At 27.8% G+C, this 27,565-nt stretch overlaps 2 protein-coding genes across 4 annotated transcripts in view; one reads left to right on the top strand and one right to left on the bottom strand.

Annotated features, from left to right (window-relative positions):
• LOC105361929 (leukocyte receptor cluster member 8 homolog) overlaps positions 1 to 124 on the top strand; it is a 7,648-nt gene extending 7,524 nt beyond the window's left edge. For all 3 annotated transcript variants that reach the window (XM_011499239.1, XM_011499237.1, XM_011499238.1), the window contains one exon: positions 1 to 124. This exon is cut by the window's left edge and continues 347 nt beyond it. The gene's annotated coding sequence lies outside the window, so the exon portion shown is untranslated.
• A 2,207-nt stretch (positions 125 to 2,331) lies between these two features.
• The window catches only part of Pka-R1 (protein kinase, cAMP-dependent, regulatory subunit type 1), a 46,119-nt gene continuing 20,885 nt past the window's right edge, over positions 2,332 to 27,565 (bottom strand). Inside the window, exons 2-5 of the mRNA XM_011499234.1 lie at positions 10,221 to 10,527; positions 5,671 to 5,937; positions 4,080 to 4,283; positions 2,332 to 2,651 (exon numbers count right to left, since the gene is read on the bottom strand). Of these exons, the coding sequence (XP_011497536.1) occupies positions 2,479 to 2,651; positions 4,080 to 4,283; positions 5,671 to 5,937; positions 10,221 to 10,527 (951 nt within the window). The 3' untranslated portion in view covers positions 2,332 to 2,478. The remainder of the gene's footprint in view (positions 2,652 to 4,079; positions 4,284 to 5,670; positions 5,938 to 10,220; positions 10,528 to 27,565) is intronic.

Below are 27,565 nucleotides of genomic sequence, written 5' to 3'. Positions count from 1 at the left end.
ATTTGAAAGAGGTACAAGAGAGAACGCGAGACGACGTCGAGAAGGAAGTTTTTAGATGATTTATCTAGAGAAAGAAGTCCCAACGGATGAACAATTTGTAAAATGGTGGGTGAAAGGGAGAGAGGGAGAGGGAGAGGGAGAGAGAGAGAGAGAGAGAGAGAGAGAGAGTGGTAGATAGTGATAGAGTGGGAGATAGAGAGATAGAGAGCTAGAGAGGAAGGGTGAGAAAGAGAAGTAACATAGCAATGATAAAACTATCGTTTGCGAATCAGATATTTGGAAGAGGACCTATGGCCTCGATATAAATGTACTTACATCAATCGATTAATGTCTGTTAAAAGGCAGACCGTGTGCGTGCTTTTCCAAATATTCGATTCGGTAAGAATAAAAATATTTGTACAAAGTTTATAGTCCTGTAAGATATATGAAAAGGAATTTTTTCCCTCCGAATTCCCTTTCAAATATTCGGAGTGGAATAGACGGTAAATTATATACCCTTCATTCCCAGCGCAAATCCAAGCGCCGCAATGTATTTCTTCTTTTTGTATAGTTCCGTTAAGGATGCTGCGTCTTTCATCAAATATTGTAAATATATCTGTGATAAGCGACGTTCTTCGCATATTCGCTTATTACAAAGTTCCTAGAATTACATTAATTGCACATTTCACGGCTGGAAGTTAATTCCAATTTTTTCGCTGTTCTTTCACTTGTTCATTGTAATAAGTACATTTTGTATACTCATACAACCTTTATTGTTCTACTTGACTTTTGTTGAACATCTTGCCCACATGATTTGATCATAGGGAATTGTTATTGCTAGTGGTAGAATTCGTGCTCTAAAGCTTTCAAACCTTTGAACTTAACTTTTAATCGAGTTAAATTCATTCGCATCTTTTCCTGATAGAAAGGACATCGTTACTTTTAAGTCTTGAAGAAGATCTTGATGAGAGATATAAATAGAGGAGGATCGTCGATATTTAGGATATGAATTTTTTTGGACAGCCGGGAAATTTTTTTCATCAGTTTTTCCAAATAAAGTTAAAAAAAAAAAAAAAGTATCTGCATGCAGGACACGGAACAGATGAAATTTTATGCTTTTGGGTCGACTACGGGGATGCAGCGGCATAGAGACAACGCATTGGAAGAAAGAAAGTATAGGAAGTGGATCGTGAGAAGCACACAATTTCATCGTGTAATACGTGTACCATGATCAAATACAATAGGCGACACATCGTTAAACAAAAACCATAATAACAGCACCATTAACCATCTGTATGTTAATATTTATATGTATATATTTATATAATTTTTTGCAAACAATTATGTTATGATTGCGAGGATGATGATGGAAGAACGTTGGATGAGAATGGGAGAGTGAGTAAGCGTGATTATAAGTAAATAAATTTTCATTGACAATAGTCGAGATAATTGTTTGTCCAGTTTAATAATGGAAATTATAAATTATAGAAATTTTAAATGAAATCATGAAGATATATTTTAAATAACCAGCCGGCTCAACATGTACATCTCCTACATTCATATAAAACAGACACGAACACGCGCGCGTGCGCACACACATACAAATATATATATATATATAATATATATGTATATATGTTTACATATGTAAGCGTGTGGGTGTCAATCGAACTTATGTTTGCGTATACATATATTTATATATATATATATATATATATATATATATATATATATATATATATATACACACATATATATATACATATATATACATATATATATAAATGAATATATGTATCTGTGCATGTAAGCGCGTACGCGCGCAACACATAAATACATAGTCACGCGCAACTAAACAAACACGCACGCACGCACGCACGCATACGCGCAGGCACACGATAAAACACGCAGGTATACAGAGAAATACACGACGTGCACACGCATATAGACGGCCAAGAGATGGAGCAGCATAAAACACTAATAAATTATTGGATATTTTAAAAAAAAATGAAGTTGTCATTAATGATTAATCCCCATGCCCAACCAGCTTTAAATTCCATTCTCCATGTCGTGTACTCCTGTAATCCTCTCATTTATTACAGAAACTTCCTAATTACAATAATGTTGTGTTGTCTTTTGTGGGTGCGGTTGTGTATGTGTGGGTAGCTGGGTAAATATATTTCTACATACAAAATACATATAATTACATATATATATATATATATATATATATATATATATACGTATATATATATGTATGTATGCATATATAAAATGTTATTAATATAACTGACGCAATACAGTTTCTATGATTAATTGAAATTATTATATATATATATATATATATATATATATATATATAATGCTCATTTATAATATTGGTTAAATAAAAAAAAGTTGTAACAACGTGGCGTAGTCAGAGGCCGCGGTCAGTGTTACTCGGGCGCTGGTCCCGCGAGTCCACCGACGATGGTCGGCCCCTTCGAGCCCCGGACTATATTATACGGAGAGCGAGACGAAGCTGTTGTACTGAGTGATGTTGCGCTTAAGGATGTCGGCGCAAGGACCGAGGACGCGCTCGAAACGCGCCCTGTCGAGCTTCACGCACTTGAGGGGCCCGCGAGCGACCACCGTCGCAGCCCTTGGCCTATCCAGCAGCAGGGCGATTTCACCTGGAACAGTTCCGGTGTTTTTGTTAGTTGACCTCTCCCAAACGCTCTTATTATTAAAATTAGCTATCACAACTGCCTTCTCTCATTTAATTGTATTTCTCAGGTTAAAGTGGTGATTTTAAAAGCGACGACGCTGTTATAATAGATAGATAGATAGATAGATAGATAGATAGATAGATAGATAGAGAGAGAGAGAGAGAGAGAGAGAGAGAGAGAGAGAGAGAGCAAGCCATTGGCGTGCAACACGTCGCAGAAATTCGAGTTTTTGCTTAAGATGACGAGTCACGTTTATCGAGGAATAAAGAAGTTTTTAGGTTGGGGAGTCGAGATTTGGTGGGTGGAATGGTCGCGCGATCTTGGAAATCTTACATAAAGTTTAGAAGGAAATTGCTTTTTAATGTCCCCTGCGTACTGGGTGAAAATAGCTTTTTGACGTCGTTTTATCAATTCTATCATCTTTTATGCATTACGAAGTCAATGCAAGTATTTTACCAAGTGAAACTTAGATTTCAAATTGTAGAAATGTACGCAAGTCTAACAATATTAATAAAGGCTTTTATATTTTAGCCGAGTAAATTTACAATTTCGACTTTTTTTTTTATTAGAATTTCATATTACGCTTTCAAATTTTTCTAATTTTTTCTAAATATTTTATATTCAGAATTTATATTCAGAAATAAATTAAAGAAAATCTTTCCTATACGAGCAAAGTTTTATTCAATTTAAAGAAAATGTATAGATTTCATCGGCACCTTGTCTTACCGAGTGGGGATTGTGTCTTTAAATTTAATTATTAATAAAAGAACGATATTATCAAGACGATATTGCTAATTGAAATAAAGTACATTTTATTATTGAACAATACAGTTCTCCTTAATTAATTTAGGCATGTCAATGATTCCCAGTGCCGACTGATTCTCAGTTGTTTAAATGAAAAATTTAAAAATTACACAATTGCTTTAACATACATCTTTTAAATACATTTTTCAGGCGAAATTGCGGCAAATGAATTTTCTGAGAAAATCAGCGTTAAAACAATTATTTTTCCCATTGCATTCGCGATGTATTTTTAAAATATCAAACATTACTACCACTCGCTGGAAATCCACCAAGTACGAAGGAAGACTAATCTAATTTTAACTCTGGTGAATATTCCGAGGCGAATTCTTTCAGACACCAAATAAATCATTTTACCTCTCGCTTAATAGAAACATTTTGCACCCTTTAAATCCAATAAAATATTGCCTTCTTCCTCGTGCAATTTATTTCTAATGCAAGAAAAGTAAGAAAATAAAAAAGATGATTCAACCTAAAATGGCTTCGGCTCGGTATTAAGGCGAGATAATGTTGTTAATTAATTAATCAATATGATAGTTGCATACGAGTAATGGGAGAGAGCGAGCGAGATTGAAAAATGTATTAACTTACCAAAGTAATCGGAAGGCCCAAGTCGACCTACTTCCGCGGGCTCCTCGGCTTCTGTACGTTGCTGAAGGACAACTGCCGTACCCTCGACGATTATATAAAAGTCCTCGCCAGGCTCACCCTGTCGAACTATCGTTTCACCGTCTTCGAAAGCTACGGGCTCCAAAGCATCAGCTACCGTTAGTCGTTCCCATTTTTCCAGCGATTCTAAAATAATTTTTACTTTGGCTAAATATGAATATTAACAGTAAGACGGTCAGCTTCTTATCGAAGCCACTGGCCATCTTCCATTGCCGGTTAACGATTGCTAAAATTTTACTTTTTAATTGCTAATTAATTGCTAAGATAATTTAAGATTATTTTATATAGAGGGTTAGCTCATTTTAATGCCAATTTTCATGGTAAAAATTTTAATTTCTCGAGAGAAATTAATGCTTTAAGTGCTCCTGTAAATTATAGAAGTAAATTATGAAATATTATATTTTACATTATTTAACAAAAATTACCCTCGAATTCCCGAACATGTCGGCATAATTAAATTTCACTTTTATGCTAATTAATCATTTGACAAACCGGTCTTATTTAAATTCTTGTAGATTTTCAAGATTATACAAGAATGTATGAAATTAGAGGCAGAATCGTATATTTCATCAATATTTATGTAATTTTCCAAGCAAGCAGAAACTCAAGTTACTAAAAGTTCAAATAATATTTGCTTATTAATTTATCTTATTTTATTGTAATTCGTATATCTTTATTATAAAAATGATTCAAATATGCCAAAGTACATTTAGAAATATTGAATTTTTTCTTTAACTGCTATAATAGTTCTTATTTTATGATATTTTATACAAGCTCGCGCATAAGTATATTTAAGAGCTGGAAGTTATAATTATAAATTAATCAAATTAGAATTCCTTATTATGATTAACAAAAGTGCTTTTATTTTAAAAGTGTAAAGTCAATAAATATTTGCCGAATTGTAATAATTGACATAATTTTCATTTGAATTTAACAATTGAATTAGAAGTATATTTTATGTGTAAAAATGAATTTCTTCCATTATGCTTAAGACGCACTGTGTATTAAGAAATGTTTAGCGCATTTATTAAATATGCTATAGTCAACTATTTGAATAAACCGCAGGAAATGAATGAAGAAATAGATAATTATTACATTTTTAGAGCTATTATATTATAAAAACTGATTGGTATATTAACAGTGATAAATGGCTTTAAAGATAATTTTAATAATAGCTTTGAGGTGGCCGATGTCAATGCTCGAAATAAATTACAAATTCTCTCGCCGAGGAACTGTTCTTATATTTAATATAAGGCAAAGCAATCTTAAATCATATCTATTTAATGAAATATTATGAAAAGATGTAGGCAAAATTAGGCATCTCCATTACTTCTTATCTTCAGTCCCAAACCTTACAATCGAATTGCCATTCATGTAATTGTTCGCGCTGACATATTGTTAAAAACTACATTTGGGACATCGATGTGCATATTAAAAGCACGTGCGTCAAAAAAGCGTCAAGTGCAAAAAGGTGAAAGGTAGATAAGAGTGTGCAATGTGACGTGTGACTTACCTAAAATGGAAACTCTCGAGAGAAACTCTTCGTACATCTTGCGCTTCCTAATGGTCGAACCCATGAGGATACGGCGATACGAGTCCCGATCAATGCCCCAGAGCTTGACGTCGGTCTTGGCCCTGACCGTCGCAGCGCGTGGCGTCCCGTAGATAAGGGCGAGTTCACCGAAGCTTCCGCCCTCGCCGATCGTCGTCACGAGCTCGCCACTAACGAAGATCTCGACCTCGCCTTGATCGATAACGTAGAAGTTGTCACCCTCGTCGCCTGGGAACAGTCCAAGAATTATGCTTTAGATTTTGTTTTCGGAGCTTGTGTGACTAGGCTCTGCGCCCAAGGAAATTTTCCGGCCTGCTACTTTCTTCTCGCTTTGGAATTTTCGGTGGATGATAGTCGCGTCTTTTGCTTGTATAGGTAGAGATACGGAGCTTTGTATTCTATTCTTTTCTCCGTTGTGAATTGTGCGTACGTTTTTTGAAATGATCGACGATTGGCGGATGAAGGATGGTGGTGGCGGGCGGATGGGGGGAGGGGGATGGAGGGTTGTTGTTGTTGTTGTTGTTGTTGTTGATGATGATGTTTAAGCGAGAGGAAGCGTACGTGGAAGGAAAGCGTGAATTAAGTAACTTGTCCGAAAAAATGTATCGCAAAATTCTCAGCTTTTTCTTTGCGTCAACGAAATTTGGCCATCGAAATAGCAAATTAAAATTTACTTAATTTTTCCTTTTATTTGTTTTTATAACATGATTCCGAGCTGAAAATTCTTCGAGATTTTATTATTCATAAAAGTGGCGCGAGTAAAACTTTTAGATAAATATATTACAAATTAAATACGACATAATAAAGAACTCAAGCTTTCAAAAACTCGACAATTTTTAATTGTTCAATAAATCAAGTGCAAGTCTCACAAACCTCATGGTAAGAAAAATACTAAAACATTGTGAATAACACAAGATTATATTATTCTTAAAAATCTTACATATTTACGTATCGTTTTAGTATTTCCAAGTCACCGTGCATATTAATAGTATGATGTTTTATAAATTCAAATAATAAATTTATGATTAAGATTATTTTTATCTTAAGCACTTTACCTAACAAATTTACTCGTTTAAGAAACTTTGTATAACGTTTAAAAGTAATTACAATTTATTATAAATTTTCTTCGATTTTATCTAAATAGCTTATTGTCTCGTCCCTCAAATCTATAAATCAAACGTTAATCTTGCAAAACTTGATCAAAAGTATTTCATTATAGAAAGAAAAAAAAAATGAAACAAGGACGACTACATAACACTTTATTTTCTGTATTGTGATTCGTTCTTTTACCGAAGAAATAATATATTTTGACTTTTACCTGGTATTTTGTCATCGTTATTTATCGAATTATTTGAAAAGAGTATTATAATTTTTTATTTTGTTTTACATTAAATCCTTATGTTTTATTAATTTAGTTTAAATAATAAAACTCGTTTCGTAAACAACACTACACTTCTCATATATATTTTTTATTAAATTAATGAAATTTAATAAGCTTTATAAATAAACTTTATTTTAAAATTTAATAACCGACATAAAGTCTTTTTTATTTCAAGCAATAATAATTGCAATTGCTTATAAAAAATTATGTTCTACGATCAATAAATAGAATTATAATTAATTATTTATCTAGAATCGATGAATTTATTTTCCCCAGTCGTTACATTAATATTATGAAGAATTATTTATTATAGTCTGGTAAAGACCGTTTTTGAAGATAAACATTGTTATATTATAATCTACGCTCACATAAAATTGAGATTAAACAACATTTGATATATTTATTCTTTGTTAGACTCGTGGATAAATGTCATTGTTTATTTCGTAAAATTATTCTAATACTCCGCATAAAATTTTGCTGAAATTACAAACATTAAATAATAATTTTTTATTATAAAAAAAAAAAAAAGAATAATACTGAATTGTATAATATGAATAATATTAGATTCTGCATCTAAACGATATAATTTAGATAAATTATATATCTATATTTGATTAATATTGTGATTAATCACACTCGTAAATATTTTATAAGAGACATTGTATATTTAACTACATTGATAGAAAATAAATAAAAATTCTCATGAAATTAATTATGTTTAATTCAGCTAAAATATAAAAGTACGAATATCAACAACTATATACATATATATTTATAAAATGGAATAAACATGAAATGATATAAATGATATACCTCTCACGGATAAATAGAGGATGTAATGTAATCGGACAGCTTTATGATTATATTAATAGAATAAAATTAAAAAATTTTAATTTTTCTTCTTTTATATTAGTAATTATTTTACGATTATAATGGCTTATATATATACACACAATAAAAATAACTTAATTTTATTATAGAACGTGTTAATACAAAAACTGATTATTCAATGGATGATCGTTAAATTCGTAAAAGTCTGAAATTTAAAGCTTGAATCTATTTCTAAACATTTAACATTTTTATGTTTATGTTTCTCTTTGCTTTAACAATAAATCAGACTTTAGTTTAATTCATTATAAGAAATCTGCAATAATTTAAATAATTTTTTTTTCCAATCAAAGATTTCTTATGAAAGATTTTTGCAACTGTTTAAAAAAAATCAATAATTTTATTTTATCAAGTAGGTACGTCATAGAATATATAATGTGTATAATATCTTATGCAATGTTAATAAGAATAAGTATTATAATTAATTCTTTCTTAATTATTTTCAAAAAATTTCAATTTATCTAAATCGGATTTTATTTAGAATTTTTTTTTTTCACGTAAAATGTTTTGATTTAGCAATGTCTATATATTTAATAAAGAAAGTTTCCCTTTGTTTGTAATGAAGTAATCACTTATAAATAATTTTTTACCATCAAAATCTTCCGACTTTAAAATATATCTAGAATAAATGCAGATTATTTGAAATTTTCTTTTAAATTTTCGATTTGAAATATCTTCAATTATGTTATTGACAAATTTTGCACAAACATTTGTCACACACTTGATAAATTATTATTGTGTACGAGTTTACGTGTTATTAGTTCATCAGTTTTTTGTATTACTAAGGATAATAGAATATTTTTAGGAAGTAAAAAATTTAAACAATATTAATTAATTATTTGACTTTCTACATGTTTATAAAAAAGGAATAATAAAAATATATAATATAATAGTATAATATTATAAAGTAATATAATAGATGTGTATAATAATATAATAATAAAATTATTATTGTATAAGAATATTGTAATATAATTTATAATATAATTCTATAGAGTTATCAGTATGTATAGTTTACAAAACAAATTGAAATTATCTTCTCTAACCAAAGTGTACAATTTTAATTAATTTTGTTATGTCTGATTTTCTTCTAATTTTTTTTTTTCACAAAAATCCATGAATTAATATTAATCGTAATTCAATGCTTAAATTAATTACTAAAATTGTTGCTTACAAAGCTTACAATACTTATAAACAGATATATTACTCAAGTGAAAGCATTAACTTATAAATACGATAAATTGTTTATTTTACAATATTTAGATATCTTTCGCTTATATTTTTCATATTTTTCATATTCTTCGTACAAGCTGTTTCGATACTCTTCCGACAATTACAATTCGTTAATTACTATTATCAACGTTTAGAGGTAAATTGTTACCGTTTGCATAACCTTCAATATCCGCGGCACCGCATCTCAGAATGATTTGAGCTTTGGAATAATTTCAACTGTTTAATCGTCTTAATTAGCGATATGTAAGCCAATAAAATATTGTCATTTTTCCGCATTATCATCATATTCAATTATTATGTTTTAATAATATATCAATTAAGATCATAGCAATTGTTATTATTTGAAGAAAAAAAAATGAATTATTTTCAATTGTGCTAAAATTTCATAATCGACAATAAGTCTATTTAAATATTAAACTTAGCAATATTTTACTTTAAGTGTAAGCGAAATAAAATTGCATCTGTACTTTGAATAGTCTATGGATATGTTATGGATATTGCAGGTGAGGGTAAATACAACGGGTGGGCTGAATTATGAAATGACTTAATTGATTTATTTAAATGGAAAATTTTAGTGATGTTATTGAATATTGCGCAGAATTAAAATTATAATTTTTGTTAAAATATTTCATTGAATAGAATTTGATTTACTTTGTTATATGAATTATTATTGGTGTTGAATAATTTTATAGATTAAAACATCGTTTTATGATATTATATCAAATGGGCATTTATAAAATTATGGGTAATTAGCTTTAAACTAATTTATTGGATAGGAGTCGATTGGATGTATTAATTTGTGAAAAAGAAGCATTTATAAAAGATAATGTTGACAAAAGTAAATATTCCTAGTTTTATAATTATAATATTATACTATAGTTAATATTATATAAAGATAAGCTGAATAAATCGTGAAGATCTTTCAATGCATAGAAAGTAATGATTAGGAATATTAAAGAAAAGCGACGAAACAGTGGTTGACTGGCGAGAAGGGAAAAGCCGTGCGTACCTTGGCGTATAATAGCCTCGCCGGGGAGAAACGTGACGGGGAACATCGCGTCGAAAATGTCGGATCGTTCGTTCTCGTCTAGGTGGGCAAAGAGCACATTCTTGGCGATGGCCTTACTGAGGGCTGCCATTGTCTTGTAATCCTTGGGAACGACCTTTTTCACATAGCTGGTAGCGTCTTCCTCGGTGACAGGCTCGGCGGAGATGCCACCTCGTCGTCGCGGTACCTGGGGTCCTTGCTGACCCGCGGGCATGTCCTCCGTATCCTCGGGACTGGCCGCGATCTGTTGCTTCGCATCTTGCGCTTGCTGCAATTATATATTATTATTGTTATTATTATTGTTGTTATAGCAACAGCGTTATATTATACGATGTGATATTGTATTGTATTTATTAATCAGCTTTCGGCTACGACGTATTGAAGGATGGTTAAATAAATTAGGATTAACAAGCTTAGGTAGTTTCAAGTGCCTTTGCTAATTTGATTTTGTATAGTTTGGTTTGGTGAGTTACCAATAAGAGAACAGTTTACCAATAATAACGTTTGGAGTTGATAAATGCTGTTTATTTCATAAACATTATCGATTAAATCTTGATTTTTCATGCGTATTGCTTTTATAATCGTTTTTATATTTTGATGCAAATTATTTGGGTGGATATGAATGCAGAATAATAACAAGTGGAAAGTTATGAATAATTCGTCACATCCGCTTTATATTTACGAAATTTCGTATAATGCGAAACATATTGCCACCCGTTGACAATTATTTTGGGACAATCTGTTGAAAATGAAGAATAGACATTGTTAAAATCGAAAACAGTCCGTTAATGCTGTTTTAACTCGATGCATATATTAATAGAATAAAGCTATTTACGATAAAGTCATAGTTAAGCTTTGGTAAGGATTTCATTAAAAAAGTGTAAACGAAATCGCTATCGCTCGTTTATCGCAACTATTACGGAACTACGATGTATTCTACGCTTTATCGAGAAGTTCCCTCTAGCGTCCATTTATCTGTCCCTTCAGCCTCCACTAAAAGTAAAATTTTTCATGCGAATCGTATGTTTTTACGCAGCTTTTGTACCCTAATGATCGCAATCTTATCGCCTCCTTAATCTTTCCATGTTTCAATGTCCTTCAATCTTGAGATCCGAGTCGCAATTGACGAGATTACATTCGATCTCCAGATAGCATATAAAAACTTTGTAGCGCGTATTGATTAAACGCTTTTTTTTTTATTTACCTATTAATTATAATTACAAAATTAATTTATTTAAAAAATTCATAACCCACAATAACTAATTGCAATTTAATGAATTTCATTCGCCATCGAATCTCATCCATTAAATATATATTGTAACGATAATAGTTTTTTTTTGTTGTAATGGTAACATTTGTTATAGAATTTTTTTTATCTTATTTTTAACTGTATTCATTACGGGAAGCAATAAATTATTATAATTTGATCGTTACTGAAACTTGTTGAGTATTACGCTGATTGCTTCTACGGTCATAATGCTTACCCGAAACAAATAAATGAAAACTCTTTTGAGATAATCCCTATTTTTTTCTTTCGTTTTGTTTTGAATTACAACTCCAATTAATCAATATCGTAATAATATTCGGTTACATAAATATAGTAGTGATAAAATATTAGAAATACACTTAAAGCATTAAGTATAATTAACAGATGGTATTTGATAAGACAAACGATACATTATCTTAAACTTCATACGACACTATTTAATATGCCAAAATTAAACGTATTTAAATATAAATTTCCCTACTTAGAATATTGCACGAATCTTTCTCCTATATAATAAATTTATTAAATTGTATTTAAAAGTTTACATACCAATTGAGTTATAGCTTTTACTGATTAGCGCTGAATTTATGAGATAAAGAAATAATTACAATAACTGAGTATTCGATCATTACAATTCATCAAAAGTCAATGCGAACAGTATTTAAAATATTGTATTTTTTTTTTTTTTTTTTTTTTTTTTTTTTTTTTTAAGAAAAAGTGATAAATTATTAACATATTCAATGAAAATTATGAAATTTCAAGTGACATTCGAGAGAACGAAAATAACGGAGGTACAATTTTTAATAAAACTCAATTTGCAGCTCAAAAGTATCAATAGATTAACCCATTGAACGAGCAATCCATCGAATAGTTTTTCTAATTTCCTACTAATTAAATTACTAATTACATGATATAACAAATGTTGTTTGATAAACATAATGCAATATTTCTTGGCTCCCCCGTAGAGTAAATGATAGATCTTTAATACGACTTGTGATATTATTCATCGCTAATTTTGCACGCGATTGCGTGTTTTCATAATTACTGCCAACTGCTAAAATTTTACAACGGCTTTTTATAAAGTAACGTAGCATTTAGGTAACCTTGAGATACTTCCATAATATGTAACTACTGATTTGCTTATGCGTGTTATGGGCGTATATTTTTACAATTAAATAATAGAATAGTCGCAATTTAATTGCGAATTGAAAAATTGCAGAAAATATTGAGGAAACGTTATTAATATTTTTGATAAGCTTGTTTACAAAGCAAATAAAAGCACCATAATTACTTCAATATTTCCGAAAATAAATAATTATTGATTACGTTTATGTATTACAATATGCATAAACAGGTCATGCATATATTCATAACTTTGGTTGCATTTCTAACTATTATTTATTTAATAATATTTTGCGTTAGTTTAAATGTAGCCTATTTGTAGTGATCATAGATTACATTTAATTTTATATGTTTTAATAATTCATTATGTAAGATCTCTCGATTCAAAGTAAACCAATTTATAAATAGTAAATCAAAATTTAATATTACAGTATAAAATGATTTATAGTTATCTAAAATAGCTAATTTTTGAGAAGATATTAATTAAAATAATCGTCAATATATCTTAAGGATATTTTATTCTTTTATTTACATTATTTTGTAAACTTTTTACATTTGTTTCATTTCAGTGCTTCAATTATCATATTATATTAAAATTGTTAAATAATCTAAGTATTATAAAGAAATAATTCCATGAAACTAGTAAAATATGTTAAATTTCATGTGTACAGTTGAATCTGATTTTTAGAAATAATTAGTTAATTTAGAGTAAATAAACTTTTATGAAGAATGCTGTTAAACAAAAATTTATTATAGAATAATTTTTAATTGATTTAATAATTAATTTTAATATAATTTCATTTTTAATTTTTTAATCGACAAATAATATAGAATTTAAAAATATACTTTTCCGAAATTCTGGAAATTCTAATTTTAGTTTTAGAAACACATTTATTTTAAATGATTTTTTTTAATAAAGATTCTATTTAATAAAAATTCTATTCACTATAGTATTATAAAAAATATACGATTGATAGAAAATCATTTTGTTTACAACAAAAAGTGAAAATGAAGGTTAATATTAATTCAGGCATCGAATATGATCAGAATTTTTAAGCTGATAATATATATTAAAATGTCAATAATTTTTCTAAAAATTAATTATCAGTATAAAATTAATGTAAAGACAATTATAAAAATAGTATTTATTATTATTAATAAAAGTTTCATCAAAGTAAGGCATTGGTAAGCATCAATTAACGAACATAATTTAATATACAAAAATGCTTACTTACATGTTGTATACATGTGTGCATTGATCTTCTATTCTAATCGTGAATTATTCGAAACTGTGCACTAATTAAATACATTGATTAGAAGTCAATATAATATAATTTAAAATAATTATGTCTTTTTATAGGATTGTCAAAAGCCATTGATGCTTTAAAATTAGACTCAACGTGATCAATATCATTCATCACTAGATTATTATGTTTTCCATATATAAATTTAAATGATTTTCGATATGTTTAAAGTATTTTTGCAGCTTGTTTTTTTTTTTTTTTTTTTTTCTTTAATTTTTAAGTCCTTTAAGGGCTAATTTCAGAATATTAGAGTTTCTCAAATTATACATAATTTTCGTCATGGCAAATTTATTTTACTTCTTTCCATTACTTTACTCTCGCAAAAAAATATTACGTAGTTAAAAGAAAAACACCTACTCAAAAGTATTTTAGAGCTTCAAAAAGTACTAAAGAGTCTAAAAAATGAAGTCCATCCAGTTTATATCTCTACTTTTTATTCATTCGGTAAGTGATGGCTAGAGAGTCCTTGAGACATCAGCAATTAAAATGTTAATAAACCCAACGTGTCCCTTTGGCGTCTTTATCGGCATTTTAAACTGTTTTTTTTTTATCCCTTTTTCGTTTTCCAATTTTACACCAGCTTTTCTCGCGCTCTCACTTTACTTAAGGAGTCTCCAACCCCGCTGATCCTTAAAAAATACAGGAGACGAGTTTGCGGATTTATGACATTTTTTTTTTTTTCGATTTAGCAGAATTTTCTCGTTAATATGAAAATATAATATTACTCGTCAAGAAGCAACGGTAAAGTCTATATTTTAAAATAGTTTTTCTCTACGTGTTGAATTTAAAATCTTTAATACAAAACGCCTGAGTATTTCCACATATAAATGGTGGGCAGGGATACGGTAAAAACTATACTACATTTATCGAAATATTTTATTCTTATTCATGCACCTGCTCACCTTTGACATAATTACGATATAATAAAATTTACTTTTGAATAATGTAATAACAAGATTGTCGAATCCAACATAATACAATATTATCGCTTTATTCAGAATTTGAATTTGAATTTTATCATTGATGTAAACAACTGTAATTTCTTATCTTTATAATATTCTGAAATAATTTGGAATTCCTGAATCTACAAGAACATTCTCAAATAAGAATAATGTATTTTTAATGAATAATACGAATGCGAAGCAATAATATAGGAATGGAGAATAATAGCTGAATAGTAATTGTTGATAGAGAGAGATATGTAGTATTAAAAATAAGTAGAACGTCAAAAATGGTTTTTACTTTAGAAAGCACAAAGTTGATACATACCATTTAAGAATTATAAAATAAAATAGTTTTAAAAATATATTGTACATCAAAAGGTCGAAAAGGATGAATGTCATACTGAATCATCTTCAGAATTAAAATAGTAGCAGTAAATCATTCTAGTAACCGTCATAGTTGCTGATGTTCGTTTATAAATAGACTAAAAGATTCCATATGTACATGTTAAACATTTTAGTCTTATTTTCTTTTGATGTTTCGCAGTAGTCGAAACATTAATTTCAATTTGCAGTAAAATTTCAAATAAAAACAAAACAAAGTATCAGCGATAAGTCATTCGATCAAGTAAGGCATGCGAATTCCCGTCGAAATAAACATTTTAACGTCTTTACATATTTGCGATATTTATTTACGAGAGTCAGTGGCGACAAGTACTTTTGACGTACTTAATATAATGAGAAAAAAGATTTTAATACATATTCTAGGATATATATTTGAATAAAATGCTTGAATTTACGAACGATGAAGTTTAGCGTCTGACACAGATAATGTAGATGAACAATTTTTACTAATTGTACATTTGAATACCTTTCGATTTCAATACTCTTATGGCTTCATATCTATACATAAACATTATTTATGAATCTTTTAAATGTCACGCGATTAAAAATTTTTCATAATAATGCAACTTCTGTCGTGATAAATATTTGATCAATATTCATAAGATTATGGAAACATTATTTTTAGATTTTGATTTTTAATTTCAATAATTTCACATACATTTTAATTTTATAACATATACAAGTCCAGAAAGTTCATACTTCCCTCGGATTTATATATTTATCTATATATTACGCATAATTACCAATTAATTGCTTGCACGAGAGAAATTCATTAAGAACATTTCAGTATGTTATTTTAAATAACATAAACCGTTTAATATTTCTATTGTTATTTTCGTCTAATCGTGTTTTACTTTATTTTAATATTTATATTGAACCAATGTACTTGTTTATTATCCAATCCATTTATATAGGTCCTGGAATTTAATAGATAAATTATACGTCGCTGTCTATAGATTCATTTAATTATATGATATAATTACCGAAACTAAGAATTAACTTTATTTATAATTAAAAAAATACATGTAGTTATCTCTTAATTACGCACGACTCATTCATCTTAATCAACAATTTGCTAATTATTTAGCAAATATGTAGAATTTATAAAACATGAAAACAATGCCAAATATAAATTATTGCTGTATTTAAAAAGTAAATTAATTATTCGAGTAAATAAACTCTTAAATCGTTATATTCAAAACTGATTTAAAATACAACTTAATATGTAGTCATTTTAAAGTTATAACTTTGCAACACAATAGTGGATGATATTACATAATTCATCGTAACGAATGTAATTAAGATAATGTTATTACGCACACATCAACCGTATGTATGCTTAATCGCAAACAAGCACTGCTCACGATCCCTACAATTACTACTTGTGAATTTACGTAGCTTAAATTATTAATAAAATCGTCAAAATTTACAAAAATTTTTATATGTAGTAGTCAATGTTGAGAGTTTAAAATAGAATTTTTAAGAATAAGGAGAAGGTTGGTAGGTATAGTACAACGATGATTTTTAAAAGCTTTATTAAACCAAAAGTGTATTTTTTTCAATTGCTTTGTAATTAAATATATGGATAACATGAGATGAAAGTAAAAAAATAGTATTTGTATTAAGACTAAGTGAGACGATCGACTATCAATCTAATAAAGTTGATCGGTGATTTCAAGAAACAAAGCACACACGTATATAAGCAAATTTATCCAGGCAGTGGCAGAAACGGTAATAGGAAAAGAGAATTTTAATTTACTGTGTTGACAGAAATTGATTAACAAGTAATAGATAAGTTTGAGAAGGCAAATGAATTGCTCTGATGAAAATGGAAAATGGAGCGACTGTCACGCTAACCGAAATGCCTTCGTTAACCAAGCGCTCGCAGAACCGCATAAACCAAGTTCCGCTCAATACGAAAAGTCGCCGTGTGCGAAAAGCGTCTCGATAAAGACGAAAAAAAAAAAAAAAATGAGAAGAACGTTTTTCTTTTATTTTACTTCGCAAAAGCCTCCCCGCGTAACATCACGATTTCCGTTTTGTGTGCCCTCTCGAGTAAAGTAATTCGTCCCTTTCACCTTCCGCTCTACATATTTGCGCGCGGACAAAATTCCCCTCAGCCCTCTTCTCCCGGAGTCATTTATAAATAAGCACTCGACAACTGCCTAGCCTTGATGACGAGATGTCCCGTCTACCTGCTTCGCGTGCGTGGGCGAAACGGGCGTGTGGCACTTATATTAGCTGGCCCGTATCCGTGACGTTCGGCGGCTTTTCAAATATTCGCGAGATGATGACCTGCTTATGGTGCCGCGTTCATTTTGCCTCGAGATGAACGCACGCACGCACGCACGCACGCGCATCGCTCGGATTTTTTCACGCCCCGTGCCTAAGGTCTTTAGAACTGCGCCCACGCGTATCGAGCTGTAAAAATTATGTTCGTTGCCTGGGGGATTATGTTGACCGAAATTTCTTAAAACTCAAGCTTTACTCGCGATAGGTTTTTAACGTCCAAGTGCCATTGATTTTATCCTCGGCTCGTTATTTCAACGACTCCGAAAATTCTGGCTTTACGAGCGCCTATGCAAATATCGTATATACTTATGGCATTACTTATAAACAAACAAGGCCATAAAGAGATTCTATCCCCGTATTATGGATAGTAATCTGACTACGACAGAGGGTAAGAGTGTCATTGGATTGGATAGAGAAAGTTATTGTCACAGTGAAATAATTTTTTCGTTTTAGGTTAGGCGCCGTTCTCCATGACAACAGACAATTCGCCAATATTTTTCACCGATTTCAAATAACAAGCTCCTTTTTCAATTTGTGAAGTATGCATTTTGTAAGGCAGGCATTTTCTTGCAGTTTCTTTTTCAAGACTCATTTTCCTAGGCGTCTAGGTGAAGTTTCTTTTAACGAGGCACTTCACGTACTCGTAGACGCGGAGAGACCGTTTTACCGACCTTATTAAGCCCCTCGACACTCTTAGAGACGCTTATGAAGATACACCGAGTCAGCCCAGGGACGTAATGAACATTTGTTTGCTCCAAGAGTCGAGGTCGAACAATACAACTTATTAGCGTCTTTTCCATAATTTATGCATGACATATCGAATCCTAAAATTTTTATTAAAAATATTTCCATGTCTTTCATTGCCATATAGCTATTAATAATGCAGCCTTATGTTTATTAAAAGTAAAATAATAGTTTAGTCGTTCGAAATTATTCGACTTCTTTCTGCTATTCCAGATTTGAAGTCATTTCGATGAATGCCAAAAAGTAATATAAAAATAGGTAAAAGAAGTTACACAATGATTGAAAGAAAAGAAGATTTTTTTTCAAAATTTACTTCATCATCATCATCATCATCTTCTTCTTCTTCTTCTTCTTTAACCTAAAAGCGTAAATGCCATAATCTATTAATTGAAAATATTATTGTACAACTGGGCGCAAATAGCTTAATCATTAGTGATATCAAAACCCGAGGAATGTCGATTATCCTTTCTCGACTATCGATTACTCTAAATACCTTACACGATCGAGCCACTATTCGTCACGTACTAATCGTAAAAAATATTACTTAACTTTTTCACTCGCTACCAGTGTATCCATAAAAGAATGTTGCTTAAATGAAGGCTCAACCACTATTTTACGAAAATCGTCTATAAAAATGATTTATATTAAATACTTGTTCTTTTTCATTTCATATTACTTTATTAAAAAAAATTATGAAACACTTAAGTTAAATCATTTTTGTATACTGAAAATTATGTATTCATAGAATATTATAATAAGTGAATCATTTATCCTTTAATGTTCTATATAAAAATAAAAATTTTTAAATATATTAGAAATGTATTATAACAATATTTATTAATAATTTATATAATATAATTAATTAAAACAAATATTTTTAATACACATTGTATATAAAGTCACTTTATAAACGAAACAGTTTTTTTCTAAAGTTGTTTTGAAAAATATATAAAAATGCACGTATAATATACGTGTTAAACGAAAATGCAAATTCAAATTTCATGGGACATAAAAAATTTATGGCAAAGACAATTTTACATTTTACTTCAAATTGTGTGTATTAAAAGAATATTGTGTATATATATTAAAAGCCATGAAACTTTAGTCTTTTAGTCTAGTATTCCATTTATAAACTAATAGTAAAATTCAAATTTCTGTAATAGATGAATTAGTATAATAAATATTCATCTTTATATATTATATAAATTGTATATACTATTTGGTAAAATATGTAGCAAAAAATATTTGTATTTTAAACATATTTATATCAACAATCATATATTTTTACGTAATTTATAAAATTTCAATTTATTTTTTATTAGATTTTTTTAAAATCGTTTTTTAAGTGCTTATATTTATCAAAATAATACAAGAAATTTTAATAAGGAATAAACGCTCATATTCTTATAAAATTATTGAAAAATAATGTATTAATTATTAAAAATTATTGGTTACATTACTTTAAAATAATCTTAAAAAAAAAACTTAATACAGTATTTAATTGTACCATTAGTAGGATTAATTTTAATTTGTAAATGCTTCTTCGAGCTATTCATTTATATCTTACAATAAATGATTAATTTTTATAACAAATTTATAAATATTTATGTTTATTTTTGTTTTCCACTAATTAGCTTCAGTTTTATATATACAATTATCATATCATTATGATTTATTTTCTAAATAAAAACTTGTCTGAATTGAAACTAACGTTTCCGTAAAATAAAAAGAGTTTGCAATATCATCGATTAAAATTAATTATACACCATTTATAATTGAATTACAAAATAATATTAATTAGTACTTATTAAGAAATGAGCTGATATTAAAAAATAAGTACAATTAAAATTTTATTTTAAATAGTTAAATAGTTAATTAACGAGTTGTCGAGTTAAATACTACGGAATTTCTAAATAAACATACATATTAATTACTAAATAGAAGGAAGTATTTTGTATTTGATAAATTATATAATTTAAAATTAAAATTTTTTCAAATCAATTATTGATTGTATAGCCGAACCTCATCTCTTCTTTAAAATTTTAATTAATTTGAATGGTTCGCACAGAATCGAAATAAAGCGTTTATTCGAAATTCATTTACATAATGATCATTTCAACTTTCAATTCATTAAAACATTTATTATAATTCTAAAGTAATTCATAATTTTTTTTAAATTATAATTATTTCTTTAGATTTTCATTATAAGCAGTGAATATTTAATAATGTAATATTCTCGACAACAATGTTAAAGTATCGTAAAATAGATTTTTAGAATAATTTTACTAAACAATCAAAAACTAATTCGTATTAGTATTATAGAATTTATAGATTTTACAAAGCTGAATTAAAAAACAAATTATTAATTGCATTAAATTGATTTAATTGCGCATAATTGATCAAATATTTGTTGCATTAAGTAAAAAAAAAAAAAAAAAAAAAAAAAAAAAAAAAAAAGTAAGCACATTTCTGCAAATATAATGCAAATAGGACTTTAGCATTAAACCTCTTCATGACGAAAAATGCATAAAAGAAAACAGTTCCGTTAACATATAAATCTATTCAAAATCCATAATAAATACAAAATAAAATACGATTAATTCTTGTTTTTTTACAATAACAATCTTATTATAAAACATTATTTTATAGTATCTGTTAGATTTATTCTAAAAGTTTGATAAATGAAGTGAAGTGAATTTTTGTTCATCGATGATAAAGTTCAATTATTGCAATGTAAATGTAATGAATTTGTTAATAAATTTTGAAATTGAATAAATAATATAATTAACAGTGTATAGTTTCTTATACTTCTGTAAATAAAATTGCATATTTAATTTATATATTGTAAATTAAAATAAACAGTCGGTTTCAGTTATTAATTAATAAATATGCTATTGTGTAAGGTAATAGTGCTAAACAAAATATATTTTATTTTTATTCAAAACATTTTTAAATATACTCATATAATTATATTTATTTATACTTTCAATATGATGTTCTTTTTATACAAGATAAATTAAAAAATTATATAAATATTTATATAAAAATATGTAAATTTTATTAATTTATGTTTTATCCATCAATCGTAATTTTTTAATTTTTATAAAAAAATCCAATAAATTTAGTACTACTAATCTTTTTATGTAAATAAAGTTATCGATAAAAATTAAAATAGTACGAATGAATTTTAAGATATTGTAGTATTCTTTTTTAGTAAAAAGCAACCTTGACAGAATCTTATATTTCATTACATTACAATGAATTTTTCATATAATTAATTTTATAATTAAATTCTCAATGCATTCCAGTGTTTAATGAAATTGACAAATCTCGGAGGGATTTATATTTCAAAAAGCAAATTCGCTTTTGTTGTGGAAATTAATCGGTATCAAATTACATCATATTCTGTCTTATAATACGAAGAAATATTAATCGACAGTTGATATAATAAGACATTAATATTTGTAATAAGAATTTTTATAAATAATTATTTCAATGTTTGTTATTCGAAAACTATAATATATAATAAAATATAATAATCAAATACAATTGACATACTAAATTTATTAAAGAAATTGTAGCCTTCTTGTTTTGTTTGTAAATATAACCTAATAAGCGCGAGTCTCATTAACAACACATCAGTAATATAATCACATATGCCAGAGCAACAGGACATCAGTAATAATAATAATAATAATAATAATAATAATAATAATAATAATAATAATAATAATAATAATACTAATAATAAAAATAATAATAATAATAATAATAATAATAATAATAAAAATAATAATAATAATAGAAATCTATATATAATTTTAAATATCATGTTTATTATAAAAGACTGTGATATTGTATGTGATGCTTTATTATTAGAGTTTTTTTAATGCTCATACAAATGATGGAAATCTTGAATAAACTTGCTTTAACCTTTACGGGTGAATATTAAAATTGTCTACAAGTAATTTATAATACTTTTTTCTTTACTAAGATAAAACTGAAAACCAAATAGTAGAGAAAATAATAAAAAGTTCAAATTTATGTCCGTACTGATGAAAAATATTTTTTATGAATTTTGTTAGTAAAATATGAGATAAATTAGTTTGCACGATTATTTATTTAGCAATGAAGATTTTCGCCCTCTTATTGTATTTATTGTTAATATGTTAAGGACGAGTATGCAAAATTTGTTTTACGATTAGCACGTTCGAAAATGCTCGACAGCCTTTGCACAATACTTACCCACAATACTTTGCGATTAGTAATATAATTTGAGTCTCAGTCAATATCCCTCTTCTACATACGAGGACATTGATAATTATCAATCCTCGCAAATACTCGTCAATTTCAACTCTGTAGCAATTGTCTGTAGGACGTGCATATTTTGAAAGGCCTATTCACTTCCAATTAAAATGGATCATCGATACGTCCATTTCAATTAAATATCTTCTCAGAAGAATTAGTTAATGCATTATGATTATAATTATCGGATATTACGATTTATAATTTATAGCTCTTTATTAAATCAATGATTTGCTTCAATATTGTTTTAATTAATCACACATAATGAGATTGCTTTCATTGCTATATCAATTATACAATTGCAAAGCAGCTAACTCAAGTGTCAGGGAGATGCGATTTATTGAATACGATAAACTTTTCGAAGAAACTCACAACTTTAACTGCTGTGCTTAGTTAAAAACGAATAATGGATTTTGAGAGAAAATGGGTTAGCCTTTAATGGATAAAGTTTCGTTCTGTTTTATACATCATAGAGATGAGATTATTTTTTGTCGGTGTAGAAAGGAGCCGGGGTGGATCGATTAAAATTTTAGTATATTATAAAGTTGAGAATGAGATGAGCAGAATATCGATGAGCATTAATTAATGATAATTTTACTATACGCGAAAATGTAGTTTTAAAAATTTTTGTGAAATTAGGTCAAGATTTTTTCCATTTAACATTCGAAATAAAAGCAATAAAAATTAACTAATAATCCATGACTTTTATCATAATATCAAGATTATTTTTGAATATTAATTTATTGTTACGTATTTAAGTGTAATAATATATTATAAGAATTTTCCAAATAACTGTTTAATTGAAAAGCTAAAAATCAATGTAATTCCGTACATGGATTTAGAAAATAGCTGTACTATAAAGCAAATTTACTAACAACGGCAAGAAACTTGGATGCATTGGTTTCTTGATGAATGCTTTGATACTTTTATTAGAGTCCCCTCATAAAATCAGATCATTTAGTATTTTTACGATCTTACTCGTTAAAAAAATCTTCCCTCTCTATCTCTCTCTCTCTCTCTCTCTCTCTCTCTCTCTCTCTCTTTATTTTATTTCCAAAAGATATTTGTGTAAATGGTTGTTTTGACAAACGTCGATCAGTCAATTATCGCCTCAGCTTAGTATTAGGACATAACACAGGCAAACACAACTCTACCGAGCTTATAGCGACCACCTTTCAATATGATTGGCAAACATCATTTCACATTTATGTTGTGCGTCATGAAATTGTATATCATCAGAATGATGGGAGCAAGCACAAAACGGTCTTTCGATTACTGACGAAAGTAAGTCAATGAGATTTATCACCTCATCCTCCCTCCTGCCTTTTCATCTCTATCGTCTAGCATCGTCTTTTGGAAGTGGTAAATGAAGATAGAGAAATCTCGAGAATTTCGAATAGGGCACGGACAAATCGATTTCCCGCCTGAAAAAGAGAAACATAGATAGATTGACATAGGGAGACTTAAAGCACGCCGCGGCGACGTCGACAGAAGATACACACGCGACCTTGGTAGAGGAGGGCGTGAGAGCTTTGTGTGTGTAAACGCGCGCGTTTGTGTGATGCTGGAAAGTGCGCAAGATTTTCGGCGGGATGGCTGAGCAAGGACATCTTCTCTCCTAAAATTAATCTTTGAAACCTAATGTACGAAATGGCTAAAACGGCAATGGTAGAGTTAGAGTGAATATGTCGACTAGCCGTCAATAACTAATGATGAACGGGTTATGATGATAGCTGAAAATTTCCTTTTATTTCTGACTAACGCCAAACATATTTGAATAATTAATATTTGGGTTTCTTCACTTTTAAAAAATTGTTGATTTTGTGATAAATAATTTGAAATAATTTTATGCTATTTTATATTGGCATATTGGAACTGAAATAAATTTTCTAATCATAGTACAGTGCCCTTAAACAGTGTAAATATTTTATTTATTTAAGTCAAAGCTTAAAAATCGTTAGGAATCTTATAGTTTGTGCTTGTTAATTCTGGTTTTATAATTTATGTATTAAGTTACTTCTTAAAAAACAAATAGAAAAGACATTTAAAAAATTTTCGACTATCGATCATGAACGTGCGAATGAACATATAATTGCTGAACAATGAAAAATTTAATTGTCAATTAACATACAACCTGTAACTAATATTTTAGAAAAAATGTATATTAGTGCAAATATTTTAAATTATGTTTTATAATCAATTGCAACGAAATTATAAACTTTAAAATTGAAGTAATTTTAAAATTAGAGCCATATTGATGAACAGTCAATGCGAGAGGTCAGGTGACGGAAATCAATGACGTTAGTCTTGAAAAACTATAAATTAAATTTATTATCGATGATAAGTTGTTTTAATAATTCTCAATTACTTGCATGTGGTGTATTTAAATTAAAAAGATTAATTAAAATTTATTTATGTTGAATGGCTTTTTGACTCAGTACATTCAAGTACAAGTACACATTTTATTTCGTCTAGTATTTGAGAAGAATTTTGTTATGTACAAGTATTTTGAGTATTTGCTCTTTTTATTAGCGTCGCTTGTTCAAAGTTTATTTTGCAACTTCTATGAAATATCAATCTTCCATTTATTCGTTACTATATGTTAATAAGGGAAGATCAGAGTAAATACTTTGCAAGTATATTTCATTGCCCAATCAGTTATGTTTCTTAGACGTATTATTCATAAATTATTATTATTAAATTAATTTTTTCGTTTTTTGCTTAGATTTTTGTTGAAAATATTTATTGAAAAATATAGTATCTAGAAAATAAGAAACATTAATAAAAGAAATTTGGCTAAACTTAAAGCTTATTTCCATTTCTATGCAATGAAGTTTTAATGTTGATGATTCGAGTATTGGAAGAAATTTTTGCACTTAAATGTAAAAATGAATCTAATTGTTGCGATGATATAAGAAAATGTAATAAGTATCATTGGATTATCACATTTCTTGAATATTAACAAATATATTTTTTGACACCATTTTATAATATTATTTGGTACGTAATAAAATTGTATGACCTGAATTATTTATTTTTTTTTTTTTTTTTAACTTTTCTACTAACTCTCAAAACTTTTGTTTATTATTTATTATTACTCATGAATTATTTATATTTTATTTACATTTAAATGATACTTATTGATTCTGTAAACGAAATATAAAGAAAAATTCACATTTCTCAAATTTCTTGGATATCAACTCGCAAAAAATTGATAAAGTTTTTATTTCGCTATTTTTATCAAATATGTCGAAACTAGGACTGCCGTATGCATATATATTTAAGTGTACTACTTGTCTCTTTATGTCACAATAATTCAATAATTTTTATTTTAATATGAACTACATTTTATAACTTGGTTTGATTATGTCAGCAGATTACAGATAATTATAACTTAACTTTTTTCTTTTAAACAAATAATGCATTGAATAATGTGTATTATTATCATTATTATTATTATTATTATTATTATTATTATTATTATTATGGTAAACATTATTATGATAGAATGTTGTGATTTTTATACAGAGAAGTAATTGAATGGTTAAAATATTGTCGAATCGGTGACAACATTTTTATAAATTTAATTACAATCGGATTATTAGCGCAATTATGCTCGTGTTATAAATAAATAAAAAATATTCTCGGTCTTATTTATACAAAATTTTTTCCGCTGTAATTCATCAACGTATGAAAGAATAATATTTTTGCTTGAAATTCGAATTAAAAAGAAATAGTATTTTATCTCTTAAGGAATTACGTCATAGAAAATTATCAAAAAGTAAATATCATTATTTTTTCTTTAAAAACATTTTTGTAAATGAATAAAAGTATAAAACTAACCACACAGAAAAAGTATCTAGGATAGTTCGTGATATCATTGTAAAATAATCTTTTCATAAACACATTTTGCATAAAAATTTTAACCACATTTTATTTCCAATTATAAATAAAGTAATTCAAACTTTTATTTACATACTTCTTTTATTTATACTATAGAAATGTTCAAACCGATGCTTTATTGACAAATATTTATATTTGATTATATTGATACTCAGTAATTGATATCATAGTAATACCATCATCGTGTACATTATTAAATAATTATTGGCACATTTAATTATTAGATTACAATAAAATATAATTGTTAAACAATATATATTAAAAATTATTCTAATTAATAATTATACTTGTTAACATTGCTTGAATAACATGCATTTAAATGAACTTAAAATTTTGTTTCATTTTTATCGTGTTATTGCTTTATTTATTATCATTATAAGTCTCGGTTGAATTTTATTTTCATAATAATTGTAATTTTTGTGGATGTAATTTGAAAGTAAGATTATTAATCAAAGAAGACCGTGAAGAATATTAAGAATTAGACATTTATGGGACAAGGGCTTTATTAGTTTGGGTAATAGACAAATTCAAAAATGAACAGCTAATGAACTTAACAAGATAATTACGAAAGTACAGATATTATGAAAGAGTCGTTACATTGAAACTGTGATCTGATTTAATCTAATACATTTGCTAGGAAAAAGTTAATGTGTTGGGAAAAAATTAATGTTTTTTTTTTTTTTTTTTTTTTTTTTTTTTTTTTTTTTTAGTAGAGGAGTTACAAGTTAAACAAACCCAATGTATTGTTGGAATTATTTTTTTTATTAAAAGTACAATTTACGAAGAATTTACGAAGAAGCTTTTATTATAATTATACAATTATCATTGGCAGTCTACATTACGATATTTTAGCATTAAAGCCACCCTATTTACATTAGTATTTTAGGTTATGGAGATATGAAAATTATTTTCAAAGATATTTGATTTTATTTTTTATTAGTTACGTAGTATCTTATGGTATAAGAATAAATTCATAAATATAAGCAAAGAAATGCTTGAACGCACACTGTCATGTATGCATAC

The sequence above is a fragment of the Ceratosolen solmsi genome, unplaced genomic scaffold, assembly GCF_000503995.2.
Source record: "Ceratosolen solmsi marchali unplaced genomic scaffold, CerSol_1.0 scaffold2, whole genome shotgun sequence".
NCBI classification, from domain to species: domain Eukaryota; kingdom Metazoa; phylum Arthropoda; class Insecta; order Hymenoptera; family Agaonidae; genus Ceratosolen; species Ceratosolen solmsi.
Note: the sequence above shows the minus strand (reverse complement) of the source record. Positions and strands in the feature narration are given on the sequence as shown.